Source organism: Felis catus, chromosome E3 (genome assembly GCF_018350175.1).
Source record: "Felis catus isolate Fca126 chromosome E3, F.catus_Fca126_mat1.0, whole genome shotgun sequence".
Lineage (NCBI taxonomy): Eukaryota > Metazoa > Chordata > Mammalia > Carnivora > Felidae > Felis > Felis catus.
The window spans coordinates 411,592-438,546 of record NC_058383.1 but is presented as its reverse complement, the minus strand read 5'-3'; the positions used below and the strand labels follow the sequence as shown (position 1 = coordinate 438,546).

Sequence of the window (26,955 nt, the reverse complement as noted above, 5' to 3'; positions counted from 1 at the left end):
TTCCCGGACAGCATCCGGCCAAGTCAGTTAATCTGAACAGAAAACAGCAGGGAAAAATTGTTCCCAGCTTTTCAGCAACTGCACACACATGTGCCTGGCTTGTCTTCGTGTCTGGAGCGTCCTGCCCTGTGGGCCCAAGGCCCTGCAAGAGGCAAGGACGTGCATGCACTGAGCACCTACCGAGGGCAAGGTTGCCAGGAAGTCGGATGCCTCCAGGAGTGGGGGCGGGGGGCAGCACAGCTCCTGGCCCTGCCTCTCTGGGGGGTGGAGGCCAGGGACCCACCCGGAGCCATGCGGCCCTGGCACATCCCTCTGAGGCTCTGCTCCCTCCTCTGTGTCGCGGGGGCAGATGAGGTGTCCCTGTAAGTGCTGCTTGCTCTCTGACTTGAGTACGTGCCCCAATAGCTTTGTTCCGCCCGCGGGCGCTGGAGGCCTGGACAGAGGAGGCTTGTGTTGCACCATGGCTTGAAAGCCAGACGGGGTTTTGTGAGCCCGTGAGGGTGGAAGAGGCCTTTTGGGAGAGGGAGCTCCAGGCGGCAGGGCCCGCGGGTGCCACGGCAGCAGAGAGGTCAGCCCAGCACCCGGTGAGATGCCTGTTTTCTCTCTGAGCCCGTGCATTTCCCATGGCGGGTGCTGCGTGCATGTGTGCAAACACGTGCGTGTGTGCCTGTGCACCGGACCTCCCTGCGAACACAACTCCCCGGCCTGGGCAGTCTGGCTCTCCTTGTCCTGCGCCTGTCTGGCCAGCAGAGACAAAGCGGCTTCTCGTGGGCGCCCCGGAGTCCCCACCACGTGCAGGTGCCCAGAGCCCGGACCTGTGTCTTCGAGGGAGGCAGCTGCACTGCCACCCAGAGGCACCAGGCTGGCCTCCCGTGTTTCCTTTCCCTGTGTGTGGAGAGGGGCCCCAGCTGTGCCGCCGCCGGGCCCGCTGGCCCCCAATGTGCCGCCCCTTTGCCCCGACTTCTTGCTGGGTAGCAGAACTCCCTGCTCTCTGTCCTCCAGGGTTCCTGCCACCGTGGCCCGTAAGAGGGGTGTCTAGACCAGGAGCCCCCAGGGGCCCCGGCTCTAGGTCCATCCGTGTTTGCCGAGTGCCGCACGAGGCTCCAGGCACGGGGCTGGCGGCTGGCCACAGGCACACCCCGAGGGACCGAGCCGGGTGTGAAACGAGGACGGCTGGGAACGGCCGTGACACCCTCGCCGTCTGGGATCAGCTCCCGTGAACCAGCGTATGAGGGCGCTGCTCTAACGCTCACGTCCTTGCTCCAAACCCAGGAACAAAAACCGCGGTGTCTCTCAAACCCAGAGGCTCAGCGGCTTTGGAGGGTGAGGATAGGCGGTTGTGTGAGTCCTGGGCTCACGGGAACGGGAACGAGGCGGAGTGCTCGCGGGTCCCCCGGGGACCAGGTGGGCGCAGTGAGCTTGGGGATGTCCAGCGGTTGCTAGGAGCGCCTGACAGGGCACACGGGGAAGTGCGCGAGACGGGGAAGTGCGGCGGCCAGCGGTCGGTGTGGCCGCTTCCCCACGGGGCTCGCACCGACAGCTAAATCAGCTCAGATGTTCCCACTCAATTTCCTTTTCTTCGGAAACCACGTGGCTGTGTGACTGTACTTCATTATAAATCTAATTCTGCTGTCTCGGTTGAGCGAGCTCACATCTCGTGTGGACCCCGTCTCAAGTGGCCTAAAGCTGGAGAAACGCAGCCAGGCAAGAGCGCGCGGGGCCGTTAATTCTCAGTCGGCCGGACGCGGCCTGACAGGCTCGCCTTCCCTTCCGGGAGCTTCTCTAGAGCAGCGGGCGCTCGGGCCAGGCCCACCAGCAAAGAGACACTTGCGTGTTTAGAGGGATGGAAACTGTGATGTTGCAAATGTTCGCGGGTTGTTAACTTGGCTGGATACAAAATCAAGTCACAGGTGATAGACCGCGTGCGCCGTCCCCTCCCCCAGGTTCCTCGTGGAGTGTTTACGGCCCAGGCTCATCCCCGTGGGGAGGGAGAGGCGGTTCTCATGTCCCCCGCTTGGAAGGCAGGGACCTGGGAAGATGGGCTGCACAGGTCCATGCTGCCTCACATTCCCACATTGGAGGTCTCTGGGGTCAAATGGTGGCCGCAGCTGGCAGACGGTGGGGCCCCAGTCTGATTACATTTCACCTCTAGCCCGGAAGGTGTTATTACACCCTCGGCCTGGCATCCCAGGCACCTGGATGGGTTAGGGTGGACTGAGGACCTGCCTCTGCCCCAACAAGCTCTGTGAGGCGTCTCTGAGCCCCAGTTTCCTCCCCTGTGAAATGGAGCTTGGGTCTGCCCCCTCCCTGCCCTCAGCCACCTGCCTAGGGCACAGAGCAGGGGGCATCCTGGGAAGAGGCAGGTAGGGGCAGGCTCCCAGGGACTGTGGGGACCCCGGGCGCCTGGCCCTGTACTCTCCCACCTCCCAGAGTGACCCCAGCTGTCCCACTCCTGCCTGGCCAGTGACCCTGGGGCCCTCCAGACAAGCTGCCGACAGGTGTGGTCGGACCCCAGAAGCTCACACCCCACAGCACCCTCTCTCTGCCTCACCCATGAGATGGAGGGAGTCACCTGACCCACTTCGTATGGCTCGGGGATCCTCAGAACAGTTCCCAGCATGTGGGGAGCCTCCAGCAAAGACCAGCACCTGCTGGTACTGTCGTCTGGGCTGGACCCCGACTGCCAGGCCGGGGTCTGCGGGGTGAGCACAGCTGACCTGTGAATGATGAGATGCCCTTCCGCCCGCCCCCCGGGGACTTCCAGGCCTTCGTCATCTGTGGGGGTGGGTGGGGCTGCCCACTTGGCCCGAAGGCAGAGTGCCCCCGCCCTCCCCACCAGGGTCCTGCACCAGGGGGGCCCTTTCCTGTCCTCACACATACTCTGGGCGGACGTCCTCTGAGAATGGGTTGTTGTGGGGTCTCGGCCTGGTCACTAACCCTTGAGGATTTTCCTCCCCAGCCCTGCCTTCAACCGCATTTTGTCAGATGAGCACCCCTCTCCGGGGGAGCTGCCCCCTCGCCCCCTCGGACACCTGTGTGGTGAGTCCATGGCCTTGATGTAAAGTCTGGTCTCACTTCTGGTGGGAGGCCCCTTGCAGTCAGCCTCTGGTGCCTGGGGCAGTGGCTGCACCAGGAGTGAAAGCCAAGGGCCTCCCTCCCCCACTCCCCTGCGAGGCCAGGCCCCCTCAGGCCCTCCCATGGCCCTCCCCACACCTCCCCTGTGAGGCCAGGCCCCCTCCCTCAGGCCCTCCCATGGCCCTCCCCACACCTCCCCTGTGAGGCCAGGCCCCCTCCCTCAGGCCCTCCCATGGCCCTCCCCACACCTCCCCTGCGAGGCCAGGCCCCCTCAAGCCCTCCCATGGCCCTCCCCACTTGCGGCCTCCTTGGGCAGCTTAGATCTGCTCCAGATATGCTCCTGTGGCCAGGAGAGAGGTTTCAGCAGAGCCGGGTCAGAACCCCGGATGGGAAACATGGAAGGACCCTCCACAGAGGGGCCATGTGTCGGGGATTTGGGGTGGGGGGCACAGAGGGACCGGGAGGGGACCCTTGCCCCAGGCAGGCCACTACCTGACCTCACCCTGCAATGCTTCTTTTCAGTTACATACTTTTGGTAAGAAATAGGCCGTTAGGGGCCCCCCCGGGGGACTCAGTGGGTTGGGCGTCCGATTTTGGCTCAGGTCATGATCTCGCAGTTGACGAGTTCGATCCCCACGTCGGGCTCTGTGCTCAGAGCTCAGAGCCTGGAGCCTGCTTCCGATTCTGTGTCTCCCTCTCTCTCTGCCCCTCCCCTGCGCGTGCTCTGTCTCTCTCTCAAAAATAAGTAAAAAAACATTTAAAAAAAAGATTAAAAAATTTAGAAGTAGGCCTGTTTGGTCCCAGAGTGCTTGGCCTCCAGGTGATCTCACTGTTGTTGGGTCTGCACCCACACAGCCCAGCGTCTATCCCGGGGGTTGGAACCAGAGGAATTTCCAAGGGAGCCCAGACCCTGGGGTGGCAGGACAGGACGGGAGGTACCTGTGTCCGTGCACCCAGCTCAGTGCGGAGGGCCTCGGCCCACAGTGCAGGGATGAGGCAGAGAGGGCAGTGCTGCCCAAGCCCCAGAATGGGAGGCCAGAGTAGACTCTGTGGAAGCTGTACCCGTGGGAGAAGGACAGCCCTCCGGGGCCACCCTGCCCCTCTGAAGGCAGACCCCATCCCCGCCTGCCTGTGGCAGCGCCCAGGGCAGATCTGGGGTACCAGGGAAGGAGTGAGGGCCTTGGGGGCTGCTTCAAGGAAGGGAGGTGCCCAGAGGACTTGCCCGGCCTGGGCGTCCGGCTTCCATGAGGCCCCTCAGAGCCCAGTGAGCCAGTCCCTTCCCTGACTCCCTCCCTGGGTCTGGGCTGAGCAGATGGGGGGCGGAGAGGGGGGCACGTGAGACGGAAGACAGACTTAGCAGTCGGGGTTCTGGGCGTGGCCTGGGCGTGGCCCTCCTCCATCTCAGCTGCGTCTCTGGGGGTTCTGGGGTGGCCTGTGCCACAGATACAGACCCCAGGGCTCCGGTGGGCAGGTGCCCTGTCTGAGCACACACACCTCGAGGCTCCCAGCCTGGTGCTGCTTCCGGCCCCCGCCTGAGGGGGGGGGGGACCAGGACCACGGGTCCGAAGGCCTCCAAGGTCACTCTGGGACAGCCAACCGAGGCTCCGAAGATGCCAAGGAGGCCGGTGCTGACAGGAACTCCAGAGGACCCCTCCCCGCTCTGTACACCATTCTCACCAGCATCACCCACCGAGCCCGGACCTGCATCTTGGTTTCACCAGCACAAGATGGGACAGGTCGGGGGGACAGAGGTTTGAGAACGGGAGCAGGAGACACGCGGTGCGTGTGCTCCAGTAAGAGCCAGTGTGGAGGCCACATGAGCCAAGGCGAAGCGCCCGGACACGGGAAGGGGCTGCCCTATAGGAGCTCCAGGTGCCAGAAGGAGCCGTGACAGGCAGGCGAATGCAGGAGATGCGTTTCAGAGTCTTGAGAAACGATGTTCCGCCTGGACTTGGGGGCTGGGGTCTCCTCGTTCATTTCTCCCTGCCTGTGTCCTCTCCAGCCCCACGTCCTTCCCACCTCGGGGGCTTGGCTCACCACCTCCCGCCGGGAATGCCCTTCCCCCCTGGCACACGTGCGCCCGCCCAGCCCGGAGGTGGCTTCCTGTGGGGCCCTGCCTGGCCACACTCTCTGAGCCAGCTGCGGAACCCTGAGTGCTCTCTCTCAGCACCCCGCGAGCAGGCTTGCTTCCCAGCCCCGTGGAGGCGTGGGGCTCCCCGTGCACGCTGCAGGGACACAGCCTGCTCACAGTTGCACCCCGGCACCTAGAACAGGGCTCCTGGACGTTTGTTGAATGAACGAATGAACAAATAGCCCCAGAGCTGCTCAATAAAGGAAGGAAGGAATTTGAGGAGAGATGAGGCCTTTTCCCTGCTTCCCTGGGGGCAGATCAAGGGCCAACGGATGGCTTGGTGTGGAGGCCGCTGTCAGCCACGGGAGGCCTCCCTGGGCCCCGAGGGCGGACATGGGGTGAGGGAGGGCACTGGGCACCCAAGTCCTGCCCCTGCTCCGGTCCCAGGGCTCTCTCTCTGTCCCCCCGAATGTGGGTGTGGTCTCCGTCGGTCTCCAGCCACCGTGAGGAGGGACAGCCCCCCACAGGGGCTGGGTGAGGAGCAGCTCAGCCTGGATGCCGCCCAGCCGGGAACTTCGCTCGGTGCGATGGTGCTTTGCACACACCTCCCCTGAACTCCCGCACGGCAGCGCCTCCCAGCTTTGTTAATGGAAACCTGGTGATCCGTAACCGTGTGGCAGACATCTGCTCGGGGGTGATGTGGGGGTAATGTACGTATCGGTGATCAATCAGCGGATTTGCAAGAGAGGCATAAAGTCTTTAATTACAACGGCGCTGGGCGAGTCTGCGTGGTGGCAGTGGCATTTGAATAGGCCAGAGCCAGCCCTCACCCCTGCGATGTTGTCTGGTATTAAATGCCACTCACTCTGAGGGCTGGGAGACTTTGGGAAGTCGTGGGGTATCACACGCTGGCAAATTGAAAATGTCCCTTTGCGTTCGAGAACATGATTGATACCCTTTGCGAAACAAAACTAACATCTCTTGGCGCCCAGACCTCGCCTGCCCGGAGCCACCCTTTTCGCCACCCGGTGGCCAGTGAGCGTCTGCCCCAGACCGTGTGCGCAGGGAGCACATGCTAACCGCCTGTCTGGCCCCCCAGGCTCACCCCCCACCCCCCACCAAGGCTGGACCTTCTTCCAAAATTACCCTGTTTAGGACACAGGAATCTCCTGTTCGCCGTCAGGCTGTGCTCACCGGCACAAAACACAGGAAGAACACGGCTAGAACCCGAAAGATAAAACGCACATCGTATTCGCTTCATCAGTAGCAGAAAAATACACCTTCGGACTCCGTGTGCCCCCACTTATGTGTGACGGCACCAGCCGGGTCATGCCACCACCCAGGCCGGGTCGACTACCGTTAAAACAGCGCTCTCCGCATAACCGGCAAAGGGCCGTAAATAGCAGGCGTGCACACGGACGACACACACACGCACACACATGCACAGGGCCCCTCCGAGCCGCACGAGCCTTAGTGTGGAGGAAGCGTTAGCAGCCCAGCCCCAGAGCCACAGGCCGGGCCCGCCTGCTCGCCGGGCCCCCTCTGTAGCACAGGGAGGGGGAATCACGCGACCGTCAACCAGGGCCGGCGTGCCCGCTCCGGAGACAGCCCCAGACAGGGGGCCAGCGCTGTGCCCGGCGGGCAGCAGGACCCACTGGTGTCGGGTGCCTTCCCAGGCAAGAGATCCGGCAGCAGGTGTCTTTGGAGAGGTGTCCTTGTTCCTGCTTTCCAGAGGGCTCCTTGAGGCAGGGCTCCCCTCCTCCCACGAGGCTGGCAGGCTGCCCCCTTGGCAAGGCCTGGCCAAACAGAGAGAGCGTCGGTGGGCAGGTGGTGGGCGCATCACCACCAGGGGTCATCTCCGGACTCAGGGACCAGGCGTTTCACATTTGCAAGCAACGGCCTTCTCCCCTCTTCTCAAAACAACTACGGCAACCCAAGGAGTCTGTACAGGGTGGACAAGTGATACTGTGGCGGTTTAACGACGTGTCTGAATCGGAAGCAAGCTAGTCCGAGTGAGTCCCTGCGTGGCTCTGTCTCTACCTCCCGCCTGCCGTCCTTTACTGGTCTGGGTTTTTCAGAGTCCGATAAAACCCGACCATGTAATTCCCAGCTGAGACAGCCAGCCTTCTTGGGCGTGTTTTTGTTGTTTACGGAATTAGCCAATCATTGTCACCTAGTGGATCAGATTAGGTGTAATCCATACTAATGTTCAAATTAAGTCATGGAAAGCAATTAACTCCGCAAAAATGGGCTGGTGAAAAATGATAAGGTTGGTCAAATAGTTTCACTGTGCATAATTGTGTTTTTTAAGATGCCCGTCTCCACACGGTAATTAAATCATTTACATTTCAAATGGAGTGTACCCACCTCCAATGCCGGTAATTGTGCACTCCCTAATTGTACAGCTCAAGTGTAGCAGAATCTGTCAGCCGCCTGCTACGTAGTGTCTGCTTTCTTGGGAGACCAGCCGGGCGGAACACACCCAAATAGGAGCTAACTCCCTGCTCCCAAGAGCCAAGAAAAGTGTGCCTCCTCCCATGTTGTCCCAAATTTGGAGCCCCCCTTGCTCCTCCCGTCTTCCTGCCTTCTTTCCTGTCTAAAACAGTGCACGGGATTTCTGAAGCAATCTGGATATTCTGGATATTCTGTCCGCAACACGAGACGCGCTTAAACTTCCGATCACATGTCCGTAACAGGGCCACGGTCAAAAACTCGGGGACGACGTTCATGGGGTCAAGGGCTATCTGGTTTCACCGTTTGCACTTTTAGCTCTGGGAAGATGCCCACCCACCTCGCCATCTGCATCCAGAGCTCGCGGGCAGCTTCCAGGGTGTGGGGTCTGTGCAGCCAGTTCTCAGAAGACAGAGGGATGAGGTGCTGCCTTGTCTGTGAGTGAGTGTGGCCCCGAACCTGTATTCATATCCCTCAGAGTGGGGCTGCTCAGTGAATCTAGGGCAGGACCCCGTGGGTCTTCCTGCAAGGGAACTTGTGAAGGATGAAGCCAGAAGACTGACCTCTTGTCCCTCCAGCCCATGCTGATGTTCGGCACGGAACACGAGTCTGCGGAAGTTAACAGGATGTGGCAAAACCTGGCTTCTTGGCTGGAGGTGGGGCCGAAATCGCCCGGAAGCCCCGGGACCCACCGGGCGCCAGCCCGGCCTCATATCGTCCACAGGTGGAGGTTCATTGGCTGGGCCTCCAGCCGGGGGGTTCTGCCCTCCTGCTGGCCGTAGGGACCCTTGAGCCCCGGGAAAGGGCCCGGCGCGGACAGGATGTAGTCAATGCTGAACTTGATGCCCCTGTGCTCCTCCTTCCCCAGGGCAGCCGGGCTGGCAGGGGCGGGGGGCGGGCCTGGGGCTGGCTCAGGGGGCCCCTGCGGCCCCTCCGCGCCCCCGGCACGCGCCTGCCCCGCCCCCTCGCGCTTGGGGCCGCGGCGCCGGCGCCGCCTGCGATAGTTGCCGTTCTCGAAGAGGTCCAGCAGCGACTCGCAGCCGGCCGCCAACGTCCAGTAGTTACCCTTGCCCTTCTCGTGGCCCTCCGTCCGAGGCACCTGCGGGAGAGGGAGGGGCTCCGCGGGGGGGAGGGGCTGGCTCCCGGAGCGCTCCCACCCGCCCCTCCAGGCGTCTGGCTTCACCGGGGGCTCCAGGGTAAGCCCCGGGGCAGGTGCCTGACCTTGGGGTGGGTGGCGCTGCTCACGGGGCAGGTTGGAGGCTTGCTGCTCTACAGTCCATCCCCGCCCCCAGTCAGGAAGGACTTGGCCCAGGAGTCCCCAGGCCGAGGACACCCAGGGGCCACTCCGGGGAGCGGGGTGGGGGGGGGCGATGGGGGCTCACCTTCACGAAGCAGCTGTTGAGGGACAGGTTGTGGCGGATGGAGTTCTGCCAGGCGCGCTGGTTGGCTCGGTAGTAGGGGAACTTGCGCGTGATGAAGTCGTAGATGCCGGACAGGGTCACCCTGCCCGAGGGGCTCTGCTGGATGGCCATGGCGATCAGCGCGATGTAGCTGCAAATAGGGGCGCATGGGGCCACCCGGGGCTGAGGCGGAGGCCGCCCCCAGCGCCAAGGGCCCCTCCAGACGGCGCGCGCCTCTGCCCCCAGGGCGCTTGGGGTTGTTGGGGAGCCTGAAGCCTGGAGCTCCCCGCTCCCCGCCTCTCCCCAGACCCCAGAAGCTCTCCCTCACACTTGGGAGTTTCTTCAGGGAGGCGGAGAGAGCCTTTCTGGCTACTTCTAAACGTGCAGACGCGTCCCGTCTCCCGGCACTGCCCCGCCCCGAGAAGACAGCCATCCCGCCTCCCAGGCGCGTCCTAGAGAAGAAGGTTGCTGGCCCCCAGGCTCCTACCCCCGGCCCCGGGTCACCTGTACGCGGGCCTCGTGAGCCGCTTCTGCTCGTCGGAGCTGCCCACCGGGTAGTCGTCGGCGTCATAATTGAAACAATTGTAGGGATACTGCGAGCTGTCAAACATCTTGGCTCGCCCGGCACCCGCGGGGGCCACCGTGGCAGTTGCCGCCTCCTCCGTGCCGTCCGCCAGCCCGCCGGGTCTTTGCTGAGGTCCTGCTGGACGCGCGCCAGCCGCGTCTGCACTGTGGGCTGCTCTCCGCCCGAGCGGGGAACCTGGGCTTCTGGGGTCCCCCGCCCGCGCCCACCCCGTTCCCTCGCATCCAATCCCAGCGCGGGGGAGGCCCCAGCCACCGGCAAAGCTGCGGAGGGTTGCGGAGCGGGGCTTTTGGTGACCCTCTGACCGGCCCACGGACCCAGGGAGGAGGGAGCCGCGCGCCCGGGTGGTCTGACGGGCGGGGCGCCACTCCCGCCTCCAGCCCCTGCTGCTTCGCTTTGCGTCGCCGCGCTCCGGCTCCCTCCGCTGGGCCCCAGAGTTCCAGGCAGAGTCGCTGGGCAGCCCTCCCACACCACAGTCCCGAGCCCGAGCTGGGGCTCCTGGCGGGCTCCCTGCACTGGTGGAGGTCTCCTCAGAGCTCCCGGGTCTGTGCGCCCTGGGCGCGTAGGGGGACCCCTAGGCTCCTCCCGGGAACCGATCACCAGAGTGGACTCTTGGGTTGCCAGAGCCAGGAGCCAGGCCACAGAGAGGGTGAGAGTGTCGCTGCCCTCCAGCACCCGTCCGCCCGCCTCCTTCTGCCCCAGGCAGCAGGTCCAGGCAGGGTAGTGTGGGTCCAGCTGGCGCGTCCCTGCCTGGAGCACTGGGTCACAGACGCGGGTCAGAGACGCGGGGTCCAGCATTTCCTCCAAGGCCCCGTGTCCCAGCGGCACCGTCTCTCCCTGCGCACAAGGGTGCCTTCTGCGGGGGGCCCGGCAAGGGGTTCGGGCCTGTGCTATAAGGGAGCCCCTGAGCGCTGGGTGCCCAGAGCTTGCGGTCCTGGGAGCACACTTCACAGCTAAGCCGGCGCTTCACCTCCAGAGTCGTGATTCGTGCACAAAAGAAGACAAGGTGTGGGAACTTCAGGGGGGAAAAACGAGGTGGGATCTTGGTGGGCTTGGTGGGGGGTGGGGGGGTGGGGGATGGGGTGTTCTCAGTGGACGTGGACTGCCACCAGAGGCATTTCCGTGAAAACTCCGCAGAGTTCTGCATTGGCCCATGTCTGTGAACCTGCCTGAGGCCAGGAAGCCTGGAGTCTTCATCCAGAAAATCCTCCCTTCAAAGCAGACTTTTAGCTCGGAAATGACCTGTGTTCCGTCTGGCCGGTGGGCGCCATGAGGGCCCCTGCCGCCCCTGGCGAAGAGGGGCCGGCAGGCCTGCGAGGTGCAGCTGGTCCCCCAGCGCACCCAGGGGGCTGTGCCCTCGCGCCTCCTAGCTTTGGTGCCACGGCTGGCTTCTGCTTGGGATGGGAAGCAGCCTGGGGCTCAAACAGGTTCGATGGCTCCGCGTCGTCCTATCAGACGTCAGAATTACAGGCGCTGGGCTGCGCCTGTAGCACAAGAGGGCACAGCCCCTCCTGAGAACGTTTCGGCAGTTTGTTAAAACACGAAAGTGACCGCAGTCTGAGCCGGCGATTACACTCTGAGCATTTATCCCAGAGACATGGGAACTGCGATTTGCACTAACACCTGTACACACGTGTTCACAGCAGCTCTTTTTGTCACACCCCCGCACGTCCCCGGACAGGGAAGTGGTTACACAGGCTGCGGTCCCTCCACGCCACAGGGCCCCTCCTCCAAGCAGCCCGCTGTTGACACAGCAACAGCCTGGAAGGGTCTCCAGCTGAGCGCACAAGACAGTCTCAAGGGCTCACAGACTACATGCTGCCGTTTATACGACGAAATGGAGAAACGCAGAACAGATAGTGGTTTCCAGAGGCTGGGGGGAGGGGGGGTGCAGGCAGGAGGGAGGGGCCCCTGTGGCCTTGACACGCTGTGCGGGTCCTGACTGTGTCAGTGCGGGGGCCTTGGTTACGGGATTGTGCCTGGAGTTCTCCAAGATGTCACCGTAGGGGGAACCGGGTGAAGGGTCCATGGGATCTCTGTTTTATTTCTTGTGACGTGTGGAATCTACAATTATCTCAAAATAAAAAGTTCGACTACGTAACCCTGCAGTGGTCCTGGAGACCCTCTGCCTACCCCCACCCCCACTACCATCACGGCGCTGAGGCCCGAAGGGGCCACCCATGAGGAGCAAACTCGAGACAGAGCGGTCACCAGTGGGTGCCAAAGGCAGGGACTTCCATTGCCCCTGCCCAGCTGGGGCTTTTCTCTGCTGAATCCCTGTGTCTAGGCGTGCCCCCTGCCAGCCCTGTTCTTGTCTTTGTCCTTCCCTCCCTCCCTCCCGTCAGGCTCGGGCGCATTCTCAGCTGGGTTCTGAGACTTGCTCTCCCGGGAGCCCCACAGTCAGGAGCAGTGGACACAGACGAGGTAGCAGCTGGCAGAGCTCCAGGCCTGCCCCGTCCCGGCCAGCGAGGTCAGCCAGCAGCAGGGACCCTGCTCACTGGGGCTTACGCTAAGGACCTTGAAGCCTTTGTCACACATATGATGGACAAGCATGCAACAACGGTGGCCACTTCACTCCAGCCTTCCAAATCTCAGCGAATGGCTCCTGTGGCCACCGCAAACCCTAACCTCACAAGGGGTGGGGGGGGGGTCCCTGAGCTGGAGGAACCCAGAACCCCCATGTTCCCCTTTTGCCTCACCTCTTGTGGGGAGCCGTCTCCTCCAGGCTGGGGCCACACACCTAGCCCTTTATACACCCATGTGTGCTGGCCCATCCTCTGAAAACGATCCCTTCCCCCCGAAAGGCCACATACTGGCCTGTAGAGAAACAGATGACAAGGATCCCAGGCCCACAGCTGCTGAAGAGCAGAGCCCGAGTTTGAAAGCAGTTGGAACTCAAGAGCTGGCATTCTCAAAGACCCACGCTCTGTCTGTGTGTCGCTTCCGGGACCTGATGCAGAACGGCATCAGAATAGCATGGCGTGGTGCGTCCGTCCTTCCCGGCTGCCGTCCGGGCTCCTTCACGTGGAGTGTGATTTGGTCCCAGACCGCCCTGGCGGGATGCTGCGACCCGTGTAAAACAGGCAGACACGCTCGAGCGGTTGGCCGGTTCTGGTGGAGTCTGTGTTTGGAGGTGCAAACCAGATCACCCTTCCGCGTCTGTGGGTCTGAGACCTTGTCTGGGCTCATAGTCTGGTTCTGGCTCATCCCTTGGGATCCAGGAGCCAGCATCCCAGTCACCCGCCAGATGCTTTGAAACCCACCAGTGAGGACGAGCAGTCCATTTGAGCTCTCGAGAGACGGAAGCCACCACCAAGGAGAGCACAGTTCTCGGAGCAACCGGCTGAACCTGCCTTCAGTCTGACGCCTCCCACGAGAAGCTAAGCCAGACATGGCCACCTGTTTCGTTTGGGCCCGTACATGCATATAAATGCCCAGCGGTCACAAGGACCAAAGTTTTCTCAACAACTCTCGTGGGCCAGGACTGCTCTGAGTTCTCTGTGTATCCATTCATTCAATCCGTTCACGACTCTGCGTGGACTGGCACGTGGCCTGGTCAGGGCATCAGTCGTGCCTCTCACCTCTCTCAAAAAAAGACGCGGAACGAGTCGCCCTACGCCGACAACACTGGTGATCTCTGGGGAGAGAACCAGCCATAGAAGCTTAGTTTTGACAAGGACCGTGCGTTTCTGGCGTAATAAACGTACTACGTGAATTCACGTTGATCACTGTTTCTATTGTTGTGGAACCAGTTGTCACAAACTGCGTGGCTTCGCTCGCCCCCCACTTGCCAGTGAGACTGCCGAGTCACGGCTGTTTCTGGGCGGTCACAGAACCGAGGTTCCAGGGAAACGGGCCTGTCTGAGGGCAGAGCACCTGCTCACCTGGGCACAGCGGCCCCTCCCCGCTCTGGCCGGCAGGGGGCGCGGCGGCAGGTGTCGGTCTGGTCAGGGAGCCGCCTGGAAAGGGAGAAGCCTGCAGGGTCCCTCACCTCACCTCCACCGAGGTGCTGGGAGACCCCGTCTTGGACTTTCCTCCTGAGGTCGCAGGGGGCAGGTGGGGAGTCTTCAGAGCATTAAAGGAACGACATGCGTTGTTGGTCGATTGCGTAGAAAGTACTGGTTGGTCAGTTAGGAAATTTTCTAACAGATTTGGGGGTCTTAGAATTCTGAAACACGTGCTTGACTTACTTGAAAATTAACTTAGTTATTTGGGGCCTGGCACTGAGAAGGAAGGGTTCTCTGATCTTGAGCCAAAACGTCCTGAAAATACTACTCATGATAGTAACAGCAGCAGCAAACGTGGACCAGCAACGTCCTAAGATTTTTTTTTTTAATTTTTTTCCCCACGTTTTTATTTATTTTTGGGACAGAGAGAGACAGAGCATGAACGGGGGAGGGGCAGAGAGAGAGGGAGACACAGAATCGGAAACAGGCTCCAGGCTCTGAGCCATCAGCCCAGAGCCTGACGCGGGGCTCGAACTCACGGACCGCGAGATTGTGACCTGGCTGAAGTCGGACGCTTAACTGACTGCGCCACCCAGGCGCCCCCTAAGATTTTTTTTTTACATATATTAACTGACTTACTTCTCAGGACGGACCCTTGAGTAACCCTCCTGGCCATTCCTGGCTCACAGTGTCCCCCCACGTCACACTATCTGTGTGTGGTGGGGAGGGGGTTTGAACCCAGGCCCTCCAGGAAGGTGACAGCAACTGTGGGTGTCAGAAGGCGGCCTGGGGTGCGCCCACACATGTGTCCAGGGGGCTGTGGGAGGACACGGAATGGGAGTGTGCAGGGAACCTCGGGGCACCAGCTGCGGGAACCCTGTCTGAGACCAGCATTAGCGCCTCGGTGGGCCTCACCACCACACCCAGAGTGGCAACGCAGTGCTTGATAAACTCGTATTTGGAGCAGAGAGAAAGAGGGTGGGGAGGGAGAGGGGAACACAGGGCTTTCAGAGGGTCTCCAGAGCATTTTGTTACAGCTTGCTCATGATTGCAAGTTGTTACAGAAAGTTTAAAAGATACAGAAAGGTATGAAAATAAAAATCACGTGCTGGAACATATCCTTTCGATTTCGGAAGGCAGGAACCATACCAACACATAGTATTCTTCAAGAATTCGATTTTTCACGGTAAAGAGTGTTGAATGTGGGGCGCCCGGGTGGCTCAGTCGGTTGAGCGTCTGACTTCGGCTTGGGTCACGATCTCACGGTTTGTGGGTTCGAGCCCCGCGTCGGGCTCTGTGCCGACGGCTCGGAGCCTGGAGCCTGCTTTGGATTCTGTCTCCTCCTCTCTCTGCCCCTCCCCATGTGCGCTCTGTTTCTCTGTCTCTCAAAAATAAATAAATGTAAAAAAAAAAAAAAGAATGTTGAATGTGTCAGAATTCGCGTATAAGTCACATTTTAAACGCAAATAATTTCAGGAGCCTCACTCTGCGGATCCTCCGATGTGTGCCTGTAGACCTATTCCTGCTAAGTCTCCTTAAAAATCAGGTGCCAACCTGAAAGGGCAGAATCTGCCTTCAAGGCTTGCTCCTGCTCAGCTGGTGGTGGTGGGGTGCGTGCCACGTTCCTGACCTTGTGAGAGAAGTTCTCCGACGCGGCACGCACACGGCAGCTTGCACTGTTGTCTGAGTGGCTGTGCTGGAGCCCCCTGGAGCCAGGAAGGGGGGGGGGGGATTTGGTTTTTTTGCTCCCAGCTTCCAGTGGGTGATGCATGGACCCTGGAACCCCACACTTTAGCCAAAGAAAGAACATAGCTAATTCCATAAATCCTGCCCCCAAAGGGGGAGGGTGTGCCTCACGCTCGCTCCTGCCCACGGAGAGCCCCTCTGTGATGGCTCAGGAAGTGCCTTGTGTCGCTTCCCACTGGCTGGCTAGGGTCACCGCTGTCCTCCAACCATTGCAGCCGGGGGATTGCAGTTCTCGCCCTGGAAATGCCAGCCCTGGTGCCTGGAAGCAAGGTCAGATCTGCTCAGGTCACAGGACGGAGGCTCACAAGGGGACCACTCCCTACGGAGGAGCCACAGGTCCGGTAGAACGAAGGAAGGCCTGCCTCTGGCCGTGAGGCTGCCAGCAGGCTGCAGGCATATTGCAGAGTGTGCTGTGGTGGAGAACAGACTGTCCTGCGTTTTGCTCATTGCAAGGACGTATGCAGTAGCTCACTAGAAACAGGGATAGCTAGCTACGAGTAGAAATGTAGACAGGGTGAGCCCTTCTGCTCCTGACAAGCCAGCTTTGAGCAACTGTGCATAGATGGAAAAGTGTTTGCAATTAATGTAAAAGTTTTGACACAGTGTATTTTGTTATCTACGCTGCGTGATAAACCACTCCAGACTTAGTGGGTTAAGCTAACAAACATCTGACGTCTTGCAGGGTTTCTGAGAGTCAAATCTGCTGTGGCTTAGCTGACTGGTTTCACTCGGGGTCTCTCATGCGGCCGCAGTTAAGGTGTCACCCAGGGTTGTGTCGTCTGAAGGCTCTTTGGGGCTCCCGTTCCGAGAAGCCTCCCCCATGCCTGCTGTCTGGTGCCAGCTGCTGGCAGGGGTGGGGGTGGGGCGCTCAGGTCCTCACCACGCAGGCCTGTCCATCAAGCCACTCCCAACAAGGCGGGTAACTTCCCCTGCACAGGAGATCTGAGAGGAGGAGAGGCAGAAGCCTAGTGTCTTCTGTATCCTAGTTTTGGAAGTGACCTGTATTCTACTGGCCTCTCAGACCAACCTGGGTGCCACCTTGGGGGGGGCCCACAGGGGCGTGAACAGCAGGAGGCGTGGACCACACGGTGCCCACACGGGGGCTGCTACTACCATGAGAAGTGGGAACCCTTGACTCCAGCAGTGGGGATGGCGTGGAGTGGAGAATCAGCAAGTGCTGAGGACCCAGCTGTTGGGTGCCAGGGCTCAGTGTGGGACAGGGAGGTGCCTTGGAGGAATGTTACAAGTTCAGTGCACAAGACAAGTGGGGGGCTGGGAGGAGGTTGGTGGGGACTGAACCACGCGACGTTGCTCATCTGAAATGTTCAGTGAGGACCTACTATGTGCTGGGAGCCAGGCTGAGCAGAAAACAATCCCAGCCTAGTGGGGGAGTAGGTGGTCTCCATTCCCAGCCCAGTGGGGGAGCAGGGAGTCTCAAAAAGAGGGAGGAGCCCTGTGACAGGACATACTGAGGCACTGGGGAGAAGGACCAGGGCACTCCCCTCCACTGATGGAATGTTTGAACAGCACTCAGAATAGGAATGAACAGCATCAAAATTGGCAAAGATGAAGTCAAGCCTTCACTTTTTGCAGATGACATACTATACATGGAAAATCCGATAGACTCCACCAGAAGTCTGCTAGAACTGATACACAAATTCAGCAAAGTTGCAGGATACAAAATCAATGTACAGAAATCAGTTGCATTCTTATACACTAACAACGAAGCAACAGAAAGACAAATAAAGAAACTGATCCCATTCACAATTGCACCAAGAAGCATAAAATACCTAGGAATAAACCTAACCAAAGATGTACAAAATCTGTATGCTGAAAACTATAGAAAGCTTATGAAGGAAATTGAAGAAGATACAAAGAAATGGAAAAACATTCCATGCTCATGGATTGGAAGAATAAATATTGTCAAAATGTCAATACTACCCAAAGCTATCTACACATTCAATGCAATCCCAATCAAAATTGCACCCGCATTCTTCTCGAAACTAGAACTAGCAATCCTAAAATTCATATGGAACCACAAAAGGCCCCGAATAGCCAAAGTAATTTTGAAGAAGAAGACCAAAGCAGGAGGCATCACAATCCCAGACTTTAGCCTCTACTACAAAGCTGTAATCATCAAGACAGCATGGTATTGGCACAAGAACAGACACACAGATCAATGGAATAGAATAGAAACCCCAGAATTAGACCCACAAACGTATGGCCAACTCATCTTTGACAAAGCAGGAAAGAACATCCAATGGAAAAAAGACAGCCTCTTTAACAAATGGTGCTGGGAGAACTGGACAGCAACATGCAGAAGGTTGAAACTAGACCACTTTCTCACACCATTCACAAAAATAAACTCAAAATGGATAAAGGACCTGAATGTGGGACAGGAAACCATCCAAACCCTAGAGGAGAAAGCAGGAAAAGACCTCTCTGACCTCAGCCGTAGCAATCTCTTACTCGACACATCCCCAAAGGCAAGGGAATTAAAAGCAAAAATGAATTACTGGGACCTTATGAAGATCAAAAGCTTCTGGACAGCAAAGGAAACAACCAACCAAACTAAAAGGCAACCCACGGAATGGGAAAAAATATTTGCAAATGACATATCGGACAAAGGGCTAGTATCCAAAATCTATAAAGAGCTCACCAAACTCCACACCCGAAAAACAAATAACCCAGTGAAGAAATGGGCAGAAAACATGAATCGACACTTCTCTAAAGAAGACATCCAGATGGCCAACAGGCACATGCAAAGATGCTCAATGTCGCTCCTCATCAGGGAAATACAAATCAAAACCACACTCAGGTATCACCTCACGCCAGTCAGAGTGGCCAAAATGAACAAATCGGGAGACTATAGATGCTGGAGAGGATGTGGAGAAATGGGAACCCTCTTGCACTGTTGGTGGGAATGCAAACTGGTGCAGCCACTCTGGAAAACAGTGTGGAGGTTCCTCAAAAAATTAAAAATAGACCTACCCTATGACCCAGCAGTAGCACTGCTAGGAATTTACCCAAGGGATATGGGAGTACTGATGCATAGGGACACTTGTACCCCAATGTTTATAGCAGCACTCTCAACAATAGCCAAATTATGGAAAGAGCCTAAATGTCCATCAACTGATGAATGGTTAAGAAATTGTGGTTTATATACACAATAGAGTACTACGTGGCAATGAGAAAGAATGAAATATGGCCCTTTGTAGCAACACGGATGGAACTGGAGAGTGTGATGCTAAGTGAAATAAGCCATACAGAGAAAGACAGATACCGTATGTTTTCACTCTTAGGTGGATCCTGAGAAACTTAACAGAAACCCATGGGGGAGAGGAAGAAAAAAAAAAAAGGAGGTTAGAGTGGGAGAGAGCCAAAGCATAAGAGACTGTTAAAAGCTGAGAACAAACTGAGGGTTGATGGGGGGTGGGAGGGAGGGGAGGGTGGGTGATGGGTAGTGAGGAGGGCCCCTTTTGGGATGAGCACTGGGTGTTGTATGGAAACCAATTTGACAATAAATTTCATATATTGAAAAAAAAAGAATAGGAATGAATAAAAATATGGTTGGTGTGGGGCAGAGAGCGCTAGGATGGGAGGCTGTGCAAAACCCCTGTGGCACCATGGAGGTGGTGCGTCCATAGCTTCCACTGCCCTCCCCATGAGCCCCAGACTTCTTCTGTGTTGAAGAGAGTGTCTGTATGTGTTTACTGGTGCACAGAACTTGCACTCAATTCTCGGTGAGGATAATTCATCCATTCGGGGGTAGTTTTTGAGTGGCAGGCACCGTACCGATCCTCCTGGGACAATGAAGAGGCCCCTTGCCTAGGGCCACCAAGTCCTGGTCGCTGTAGGACAGGCGGGCCTGGTTGGTGCTCAGGTGGCTGGCTGAGGACCCACCTGCCCGGCAGATGAGCGTCCCCACGGCCCCTCCGCTCTGAGGCCCTGGATTGGGGTCACTGCCTTTTAGAGCGGGTCTTGCTGTTCGCGGGCTCTCCTCCAGGTGGTGCAAGTGGACCAGGCATGGGGAGTGTCCTTGGTGCAGGCCTCCCCAGGCCTTTCCTGGGGCCTTTCCCGAACGATGGTGACCGCGGGACATATCTGGCCACGGCGGCCAGTGGTGGGGAGTGGTCTCCTACCGCAGGCTAGCCTGGTCGGGGCCCCGCACCTGCTGTACCCCATCCGGTCTGACCTGCGGTTGGCCTCTTTAAAGGTTTCAGCCCACTGTTCCCGTTCAGACCGCCAGGCCAGGAGCTGTCCTCACCCCACTGAGACGGGGTGGACACCGTACCCACTTCCCAGGCGGGCAGCTGCCAGCGGGCTCTGAGCCCCCTCCTTCCCAGAGCCAGCTGCAAGCAGAGTGGGGAGAGCCCTCTGCGCACGTGGGGCCTTCCTCGCGACGCGGGGACTCTGGGGTCAGAGGCGTGTCGTCCTTCACCACCCACCACAGCCCACACCCAGGCGGAGGCTGCTCGAGGCCTCCTCTGCTCGCCTCTTCTGTTAAGGTCCCTCTGGGAGGGGTGTCCCTCAGGGACACGTGGAGGGGTTTCCCTGGGAGACTGGCCAGGGTGTGGGAGGGACGTGTGAGGGCAGGTGGGAGCCCCTTGGGCGAGGCACTGTGGCCGGGCCACCTGGGCGCTGGGTACCGTGTTCACCCTGTCCCAGTGGGGTGAGGACAGCTCCTCTGCCTGGGGGCTTGGCCTTTGGGGCTCTGGCCCCAGGGGTCTGTGCATTCAGCTTACTCCCAGGTGACCGGGTGCCAGGTACACTGTGGGGGCCACCGGGGGCGGGGAGGAGTCCTGCAGCCCGTGAGGCTCCTTTGTCACCCTTCTGTGGGCCATGGGGGTGTCCTTTGCTGTTCGTGCATCTCAGGCTTCTGGATGGGGGGGCCTGGAAACAAGAGGGGGTCCACCCACCTGCACTGCAGCCATGTTGTCCCCTCCTGAGGGTCCCTCGTTACACATTGGTTTCCTTGTTTATTTACTTCCTTTAATTTGGGTAGTGGTCCGAGCCAAGAGCCTGCGGCCTCTGTCTGGGTGCCCCCCCACCCCCCGCCTTCCCACCTGCCCCTCACTTCTCCAGAATGAGTCCCCCGGCCCACTGAGGGGGCACTGGTTTTGACCCCCACACACCACCACCCTGTTTTTTGTTTTTGTTTCTGTTTACATCATGTTTGAGTTCCCGCCCGCACTTTCTCCTGGGCCCCTCTTGACATTTCTGTCCAGTCTGTGGACTAGGCAGGCTGGGTGACGCCCCCAGGAGACCCGACTTGCACCAAGAGGAGTTTTGTGGAAAGCCCTTTTTCTTCATTTTGTTCGGGACCGGCTGCCTCTGCCCCCGCCTCTCTCCACCCCACGAGGTTTCATAGGAGTCCCGGGGCAGGCCGGTCTGGGTGTGGGTCTGTGTTCTCTCTCAGCAGCTGATGGTGTGTAGGGGCAAGGTGTGGTCTGAGCTTAAAGACAGAAAGAGGGTCTCCTGCGTCTAAGGGTCTGGCCGATCCAGGCCCCGAACACCTCTCGCTCACCGTGTCGGATTCAGGAAAGTCATTTCTCCGGTCGGGGACTCAGTTGTGACAGCTGTAAAATGGCATAGTTGGGCGGGGGGTTCTCTCGGGCGGTGCTGACCCTACGGCCTCCAGGCCTGCAGCCCAGCCCCTGACCCCACCTCCTCCCCCTGTATCTTCACCCGCATTCCGGACGTGTGCCAAAGAAGCTGATGGGCGCACCTTACGAAGCCTTGCGTAACCCCACCATCAGGCCGCACAGAACAGCAGAGCCTGTTCCTTCCCTCCTGCTCCCACCACCGCGTCCCTGGGGAGTCCCGCCCGTTTCCCTGGATGTGCTCGCTTCCATTTTTGTGTTACCTCCGTGCTTGACAGGCGTATGTTAAACTTTATATTTTAAGTTTCACCTAACACCTGTCGACTTTGCGTCTTGCAGAGAGGGCTTAGCGCTCAGACCACGTCCTCCCCGGCCCCGGCCCGCCTCGGTCACACCACTGTGCTTTCTTTGGAACAATAATGTGGGGCATGTCTGTAAATACCGTCCAGAGCTGAGTCGTGAGTTCCCGTAATTGTACATCCTCTCCCGAGGAGCTGATCCTCTGGACAGAAGGATCCTCTGGACAGAACTTTCCTGTCTGCCTGGTTCCCGGAAGGTGCTCGTCACCGGCTGGGCTGTGCTGTTGTCTCTTCTGGTTCCTCGAAACAACCGAAGAGCTGGTTCCTCGCTGTTCCACGTCTTCCTGGACGCGGCCCTCCCGCCCCCGTTCTGCCCACCGATCCAGGCGCGCATCCCTCCCTGTTCCTGCTTTCCCCCCGTCTTGATTTTCTTCCTGGTCTGCTGGTCTCTGGCACGTCCTCCTGGGCACAGGCTGTTCAGGGCCCGTGTCCTCACCCAGGCCCGGTAGGCTCCTCGGGGGGCGGTCGGCCTGCTGGGCCGTTGAGGGAATGTGGCTTCTGGCGTCGTGCCCGTCGTATCCCAGTGGCTGAGCCTTGGGAAAGTGCTTCCCTGTGTCGCGGGGACGAGGAGCCTCCTTTCTGCCTGAGAGGCCCTCTTCCCAAGCGGCCTCGGCCTTCGGACTTGTGCGTCGGCTTCGCACTGGCCGATTTTAACAAGGACCCTTCTAAGTCAGTTTAGTGAGAGCCTCGCCCTGGATGTCGGATCGGGTCCCCATCCCCCAGGGGGTGTCTGGTCCCCCCGGCCCGCTTCAGCGAGAATCCTGACCCCATGCCTCCTTAGTAATTTCCAGCCCACTGACCCCCTGCTCTGTGGCTGCGAATCCCCGCTTTGTCACGCCGTGTCCTGAGCTGAGCCTGGGTGAACAGGGACGTCCCTGTGCCCACAGTCTGCTCTCACTGCCAGCCTGCGCTGGGCTTCCTCTGAGGCACCTGCATGTTCTGGTTCCAGTGATGCTGCCTGGCTTTTGAAGGGCGGCAGATTATGTCACCCCGAGATGGGCCTCTTTGGCGTGAGGATTGTTTCGAGCTGGTTGTTTTTTTTTTTTTTTTTTTACGTTTATTTTTGAGACAGAGAGAGACAGAGCATGAATGGGGGAGGGGCAGAGAGAGAGGGAGACACAGAATCGGAAACAGGCTCCAGGCTCTGAGCCATCAGCCCAGAGCCCGACGCGGGGCTCGAACTCACGGACCGCGAGATCGTGACCTGGCTGAAATCGGACGCTTAACCGACTGCGCCACCCAGGCGCCCCTCGAGCTGGTTGTTTTGAGAGTCAGCAGACACAGGAGATACTCTGAAGTGGAGTGGAACTTACCCGTTTGCCAGGGACGTTCGTGCTGAGAAGGGGAACCCCCACGTGCAAGGGTGTGCCCCGTCCTGGACCAAGAGGAGTCCGGGCCACAGAGACGGGCCCAGACCTGAATCTGTGTGACAACCGCACGCTCACTCTTTCTGGTCACCTTTTTCCTTCTGTCTTTGCTCAGGAAACTCCAAAAGACCTGGGGTTCTGTGTTGGGACCCAAGAAAAAAGACCAAAGTGTATTTCCTGTTATGCCACAGGCGCCCCGGGAGCCCCACATACCAGGCAGCTTACGCACGGGCTCTTAGAGCAGGTGCGGCTCCTGGTGGGGTCCCCTGCTGGCCTGCAGGTGGCTGTCTCCTACCTGTCCCCATGTGGCCTGTCCTCTGCTTGTGCGGGGAGGAAGACTCCCCTCCTCTTACGAGGAGGCCAGTCCTAGCAGATTGGGGCCCCAGCTCTTGACCTCACTCAACCTTATTGCCCCCTTAAAGGTCCATCTCCAAATGCACTTACAGTGGGGGTCAGGCCTCCACCCAGGAACTTGGGAGCAGGGTCTCTCCTACCTCTGTCCCTTCCCCGTCCGTCCCTGTCTGGAGTGGCCTAGTTTGTGCCATACGCATGGGTTGGTCACCTCTGGTGATGTCCGCTGGGTCGCCAGCGGGTCCTGCAGAAGCCGCCTGGCCAACTGTACTGGACCAATGGTGGTTGGACGGGGGGTAAGGGGGGGCTGGAGCCGTGTGCAGCACCAACTGGCCCTGAGTCAGAGGCCGCGACACCAGCACTCCGTTCCCTCGGGGAGGCCTGGGGTGGGGGGGACGCACCGTCCGGGCCACGGAGCTGTCTGCTCCCTCTCGTGGAACCACGGCAGGCCCTCCTGGGCACTCTCCTCCTCCCCACGTGGCAGGGACAGGGACCGAAGCGGGAGACCGGAGAAGGGTGGCGGGCAGGGCCAGAGGTACGCGGGTGCCGGCCATCGGGCGAGCGCCGGGCTGGAAGCCTGTGCTAGGCAGGGAGCGGGAGCCACGTCCCCCATTTACTTCCTTGCAGCCTAAGGCTCTTTTGTAGTTGGGCTATGGGCAGGCCTCCCGCACCTGAGCGCGGCCCGGGTGGGGCTCAGGGACGTGGAGGAGCCCTCCTGCCCCTCAGTGAACAGCTGGCCGTTCTGGGAACCTGAGCTGACTTTGGGGCCCAGTGTCAGACCCTCACGGAGCCTCAGTTTCCCCATCTGTGAAACGAGGAAAAGAAAATCGACCTGGCCGTGTTGCTTTAGAGACCAGTAACAGTTCATTTCGGCTGCTTTGCAAGGTGCCGAGCACACGGAAAGTGATGGTCCTGGGGCAGCGGTGGGGCTGGGAGCATGAGAGGGGGTGCCCAGGAGGCACTGGGGGCTCTGATTTCCAGCGCCCTCTGCTCCCAGGCGTTCTCATGCTGCAGGGTTTACGTGAGCCCTCGGTGGCGTGCTCTCCTTGGAAGCCTTGGGGCTGGCCTGTCACAGTGCCCTCTTCCGTCACGGTGCTGCACACGGAGAAGGTCTGGGGAGCCTCCAGGCGGGCTCCCGGGGGAGGATTCAGGCCCCGCGGCCAGCAGGGCGGGGCAAACGTGGTGTGCCCACAGGTGCCAGTGCCATGTAGATGTGATGCCACCCTCTGGGACCAGCCCGTGTCTTTGGGGACCCCTCCCAGCTTTGTCAGTGCCTGCCACGGCCGGAGTGGGATGGGCGGTTGCCCCCGGGCCCACGCCTCCTGCTTGCCTACGGGCCACCCTGGGCGCTCCCAGCTCCAGGACTGACTTCTGTGGACGGTGGGTGGGCAGGCAGCCGAGCTCAGGGTGTGAGGACCTGGACCCCAATACACATTTGCTGTATTTTTATTGCACTTTTACCACATTGCAATCTATTCCACAAAAATGCTGCAAAATTAAGCCTGTTGCTGAGCCCCGTGGAGGGGCCCGTGTGACGTATTTACACAACCATCAGAGCAAAGTCAGAACAGCAGCAGCACCCTCAGCGGCCGGGGAGCGTCCCCGGGGCTGCCGAGCGGCTCTGAGAAATGGAAGACGTGGTCATTTACGTCACTCTGGAGCCAGGAGTCTGTCGACCAGCCCGTGGTTCCATCAGGAGCCCCCCGGGCACCGAGATGGGACGGTCGGCCGTCCGGCTGCAGGGCCCCCAGGAAGGAGAGGAGGCAGGAGTTTATTTCAAGTTAGGTCCAGATGTGAGCAAACTTGGTGGGAGAGGCCAGCCCCGTGGGCTCTGCCCCCTCGTGTGCATTTGGTAGCTGGGCTGGCGTCCGTGCGTGTGGGCGTCGCTCTCTGTCTATGCACATACACGCCACGTATAAATACAAAATAGTACATGAACGCTTCCTTTCCATACAAAAAAGGTGGGTCGCCCCCGCCGCCAGGCCGCCTCCGTCCGTGAGCACAGAGCGCCCGCTCCCCGACCTCCTCCGGTCTCGAGGACGAATACGACGTGTCCTGTCGGACCCACCGCCGAAGGTTCCCGGACTCTGGGAGTGGCCTGTCTGTTCCCAAAGTCACTGAACGCAGGGTGTGGACGCACGTGCCCCTCCTCCGTGGCAGGCCGGCGGCTCTCGGTCACTACCTGCGGGGGGGGACTCTGTGCTCAGGGCCCAGGTCGTCCTCCAGCACGCTGTGCGGCCCGTCCTTCTCCACACAGTCCCTGACGGCCTGCAGCACGATGCGGAGCCTCCGGTCCAGGGCCTCCAGGTGAGGCTGGTACAGGACGGGGGCCACGCGGTCCTTGCTCAGGGACTCTGCCATCAGCAGGCTCAGCTTGTACTCCTCCTTGGCCAGGAGCTGCAGCCGCAGGTAGGTGGACTTTCTGACCCTGCAGGGGAGAGGGAGGTCAGGCGCCAGCTCGCAGGAGGCGGTGCCCGGCCTCTAAGGACTGGGCGCGGGGCGCTGGGGCAGGACGAGGGACCGCGTCGGCCCCGGGCGGGGAGGCCACGGGTTGGTCCTCGGCCTGCCTAGGCCCCTGCGTGCCAGAGGCGCCACGGTGAGGGTCCCGCCTGGCAGAGCAGGGGGCCACGTGAGGCCTGGCAGTACACGGGCAGACGCAGGGCGGGGAGGGACGGCCTGACCCCCCGGGAGACAGCGCTCGGCTCCGCGGCACACGCCTGCCTGGGCCGGGCAGACCCAGTGCGCCTCGCAGACTGCTGTCCCGGCCCTGACAGGAGGATCCGGTGGGGAGCCCCGAAGAGGGTGGCAGAGAGTGCTGGGGACGGGACCCCTGTCCGGGCGCCAGTGTCTTCAGCCGTAAGGTGGGCCGTCATGGGGGCTGTGGGCTGTGTGCTGGGAAGGGCCTTGGGGCTCTGGCCTGCATGCTGCAGGGACTGGGGGGTTTCTGCTTAGCCTGGGGACGGGACGGGGCTCCCTAGGGGGCAGGCAGTGGAGGCCTTACCTGCAGCATTGCTGTAAAGGCACCAGAATGGACAGCTCATCGTGGGAATATTTTCCAAACCTGCCCAAAGAAGAGGAGAATTGTCCAGGGTGTCGCCTGCGTGCCGAGGGTACCACAGAGCAGCCCCGGGGACACCCAGGGCCCTGGAATAAGCACCTCACGTGTGCCCTGCTGGGACGCCAGGGCCGTGTGGCCCGGCCCCCGCTGTCCCCGGCACTGGACGCAGGGCCTGGGATGAGGGAGGTCCTGGAAGGTAGCCTAGCATTCTGGCCGCTGCGTGGGGCAGGAGCTCATAAACGCAGGGTCCTAGGCAGGCAGGGTGGAGAAGGCAGTCGGTGGTCAGCTCAGCCCAGTGCTGTCTTTTGTGCTGGGAACTCGTGGCCCCCACATGTCAACTGTCCGGGTGCCCGGTGCCCACTTCTCCGAGGCATCTGAGAATAGCTTTGGTGGCAGCTTTAACCATTTGGGGAGGGCAGGTCCTGTGTCCCTGCCTGCTAATCAGGCAGATGGCCCTCCTTGGTGGCTCTGGCCAGCAGTGGCCACAGGCCCCCACAAAGGGGGCAGGGAGGACCGTTTGTCCCTGCCAGCCAGTCCCAGACATCCACATGAGGCATAAAGGGCTCCTCACGGCCCTGTCCTTCCTGGCAAGCATCCTCTCTGGGCCTCAGTTTCCCCAGGGCGACATGGGGATATAACAGGACCCAGTGCACAGGGTGACTGCCCCTGAGGGTCAGAAGGAGCAACACGACAGGCACTTTCTGCCGACGGGAGCCCTGCACCACACCCAGAATGTCCTTGGGGAATGACCCTCCCTGCCGCCACAGTCTGGGCCCCCCGGGTCTGTTGGAGCAAGAACACAGCTCACCCTCTTCCGTTGTCCAGGTGGATGATAAATGTCTCATTCCCAAACTTCTCAAAAGTCTCATAGTGATGACGGTCCATGTTCCCTGTGGACAGAAGCAAGCTGAAAACCCAGGGCTGTCCCCCCCCCCCCCGCCCCT

At 60.0% G+C, this 26,955-nt stretch overlaps 2 protein-coding genes across 4 annotated transcripts in view; both read right to left on the bottom strand.

The window, feature by feature from the left end:
- Window positions 1-5,882: 5,882 nt before the first annotated feature.
- Window positions 5,883-9,736, bottom strand: FOXL3 (forkhead box L3). 3 transcript variants are annotated; one of them, XR_006590908.1, is made up of 4 exons: window positions 9,502-9,736; window positions 8,980-9,148; window positions 7,938-8,696; window positions 5,883-7,088 (listed from the first exon to the last, which is right to left on the bottom strand). XR_006590908.1 is itself a non-coding variant. In XM_003998391.5 (3 exons), exons 1-3 carry the CDS (start codon window positions 9,606-9,608, stop codon window positions 8,307-8,309), a joined length of 666 nt encoding a protein of 221 aa, XP_003998440.4. In that variant the 5' UTR covers window positions 9,609-9,736; the 3' UTR covers window positions 5,883-8,306. The 3 variants fall into 3 exon arrangements, 2 of the variants coding, with proteins under 2 accessions (XP_003998440.4, XP_044903293.1); XM_003998391.5 differs by having other exon boundaries at window positions 5,883-8,696; XM_045047358.1 differs by lacking the exon at window positions 9,502-9,736 and adding an exon at window positions 9,326-9,482 and having other exon boundaries at window positions 5,883-8,696.
- Window positions 9,737-24,383: 14,647 nt separating this feature from the next.
- Window positions 24,384-26,955, bottom strand: part of FAM20C (FAM20C golgi associated secretory pathway kinase) — a 47,229-nt gene continuing 44,657 nt past the window's right edge. The window contains exons 8-10 of the mRNA XM_023247122.2: window positions 26,820-26,901; window positions 25,955-26,014; window positions 24,384-25,381 (exon numbers count right to left, since the gene is read on the bottom strand). Coding sequence (XP_023102890.1) covers window positions 25,132-25,381; window positions 25,955-26,014; window positions 26,820-26,901 — 392 coding nt within the window. The 3' untranslated portion in view covers window positions 24,384-25,131. The remainder of the gene's footprint in view (window positions 25,382-25,954; window positions 26,015-26,819; window positions 26,902-26,955) is intronic.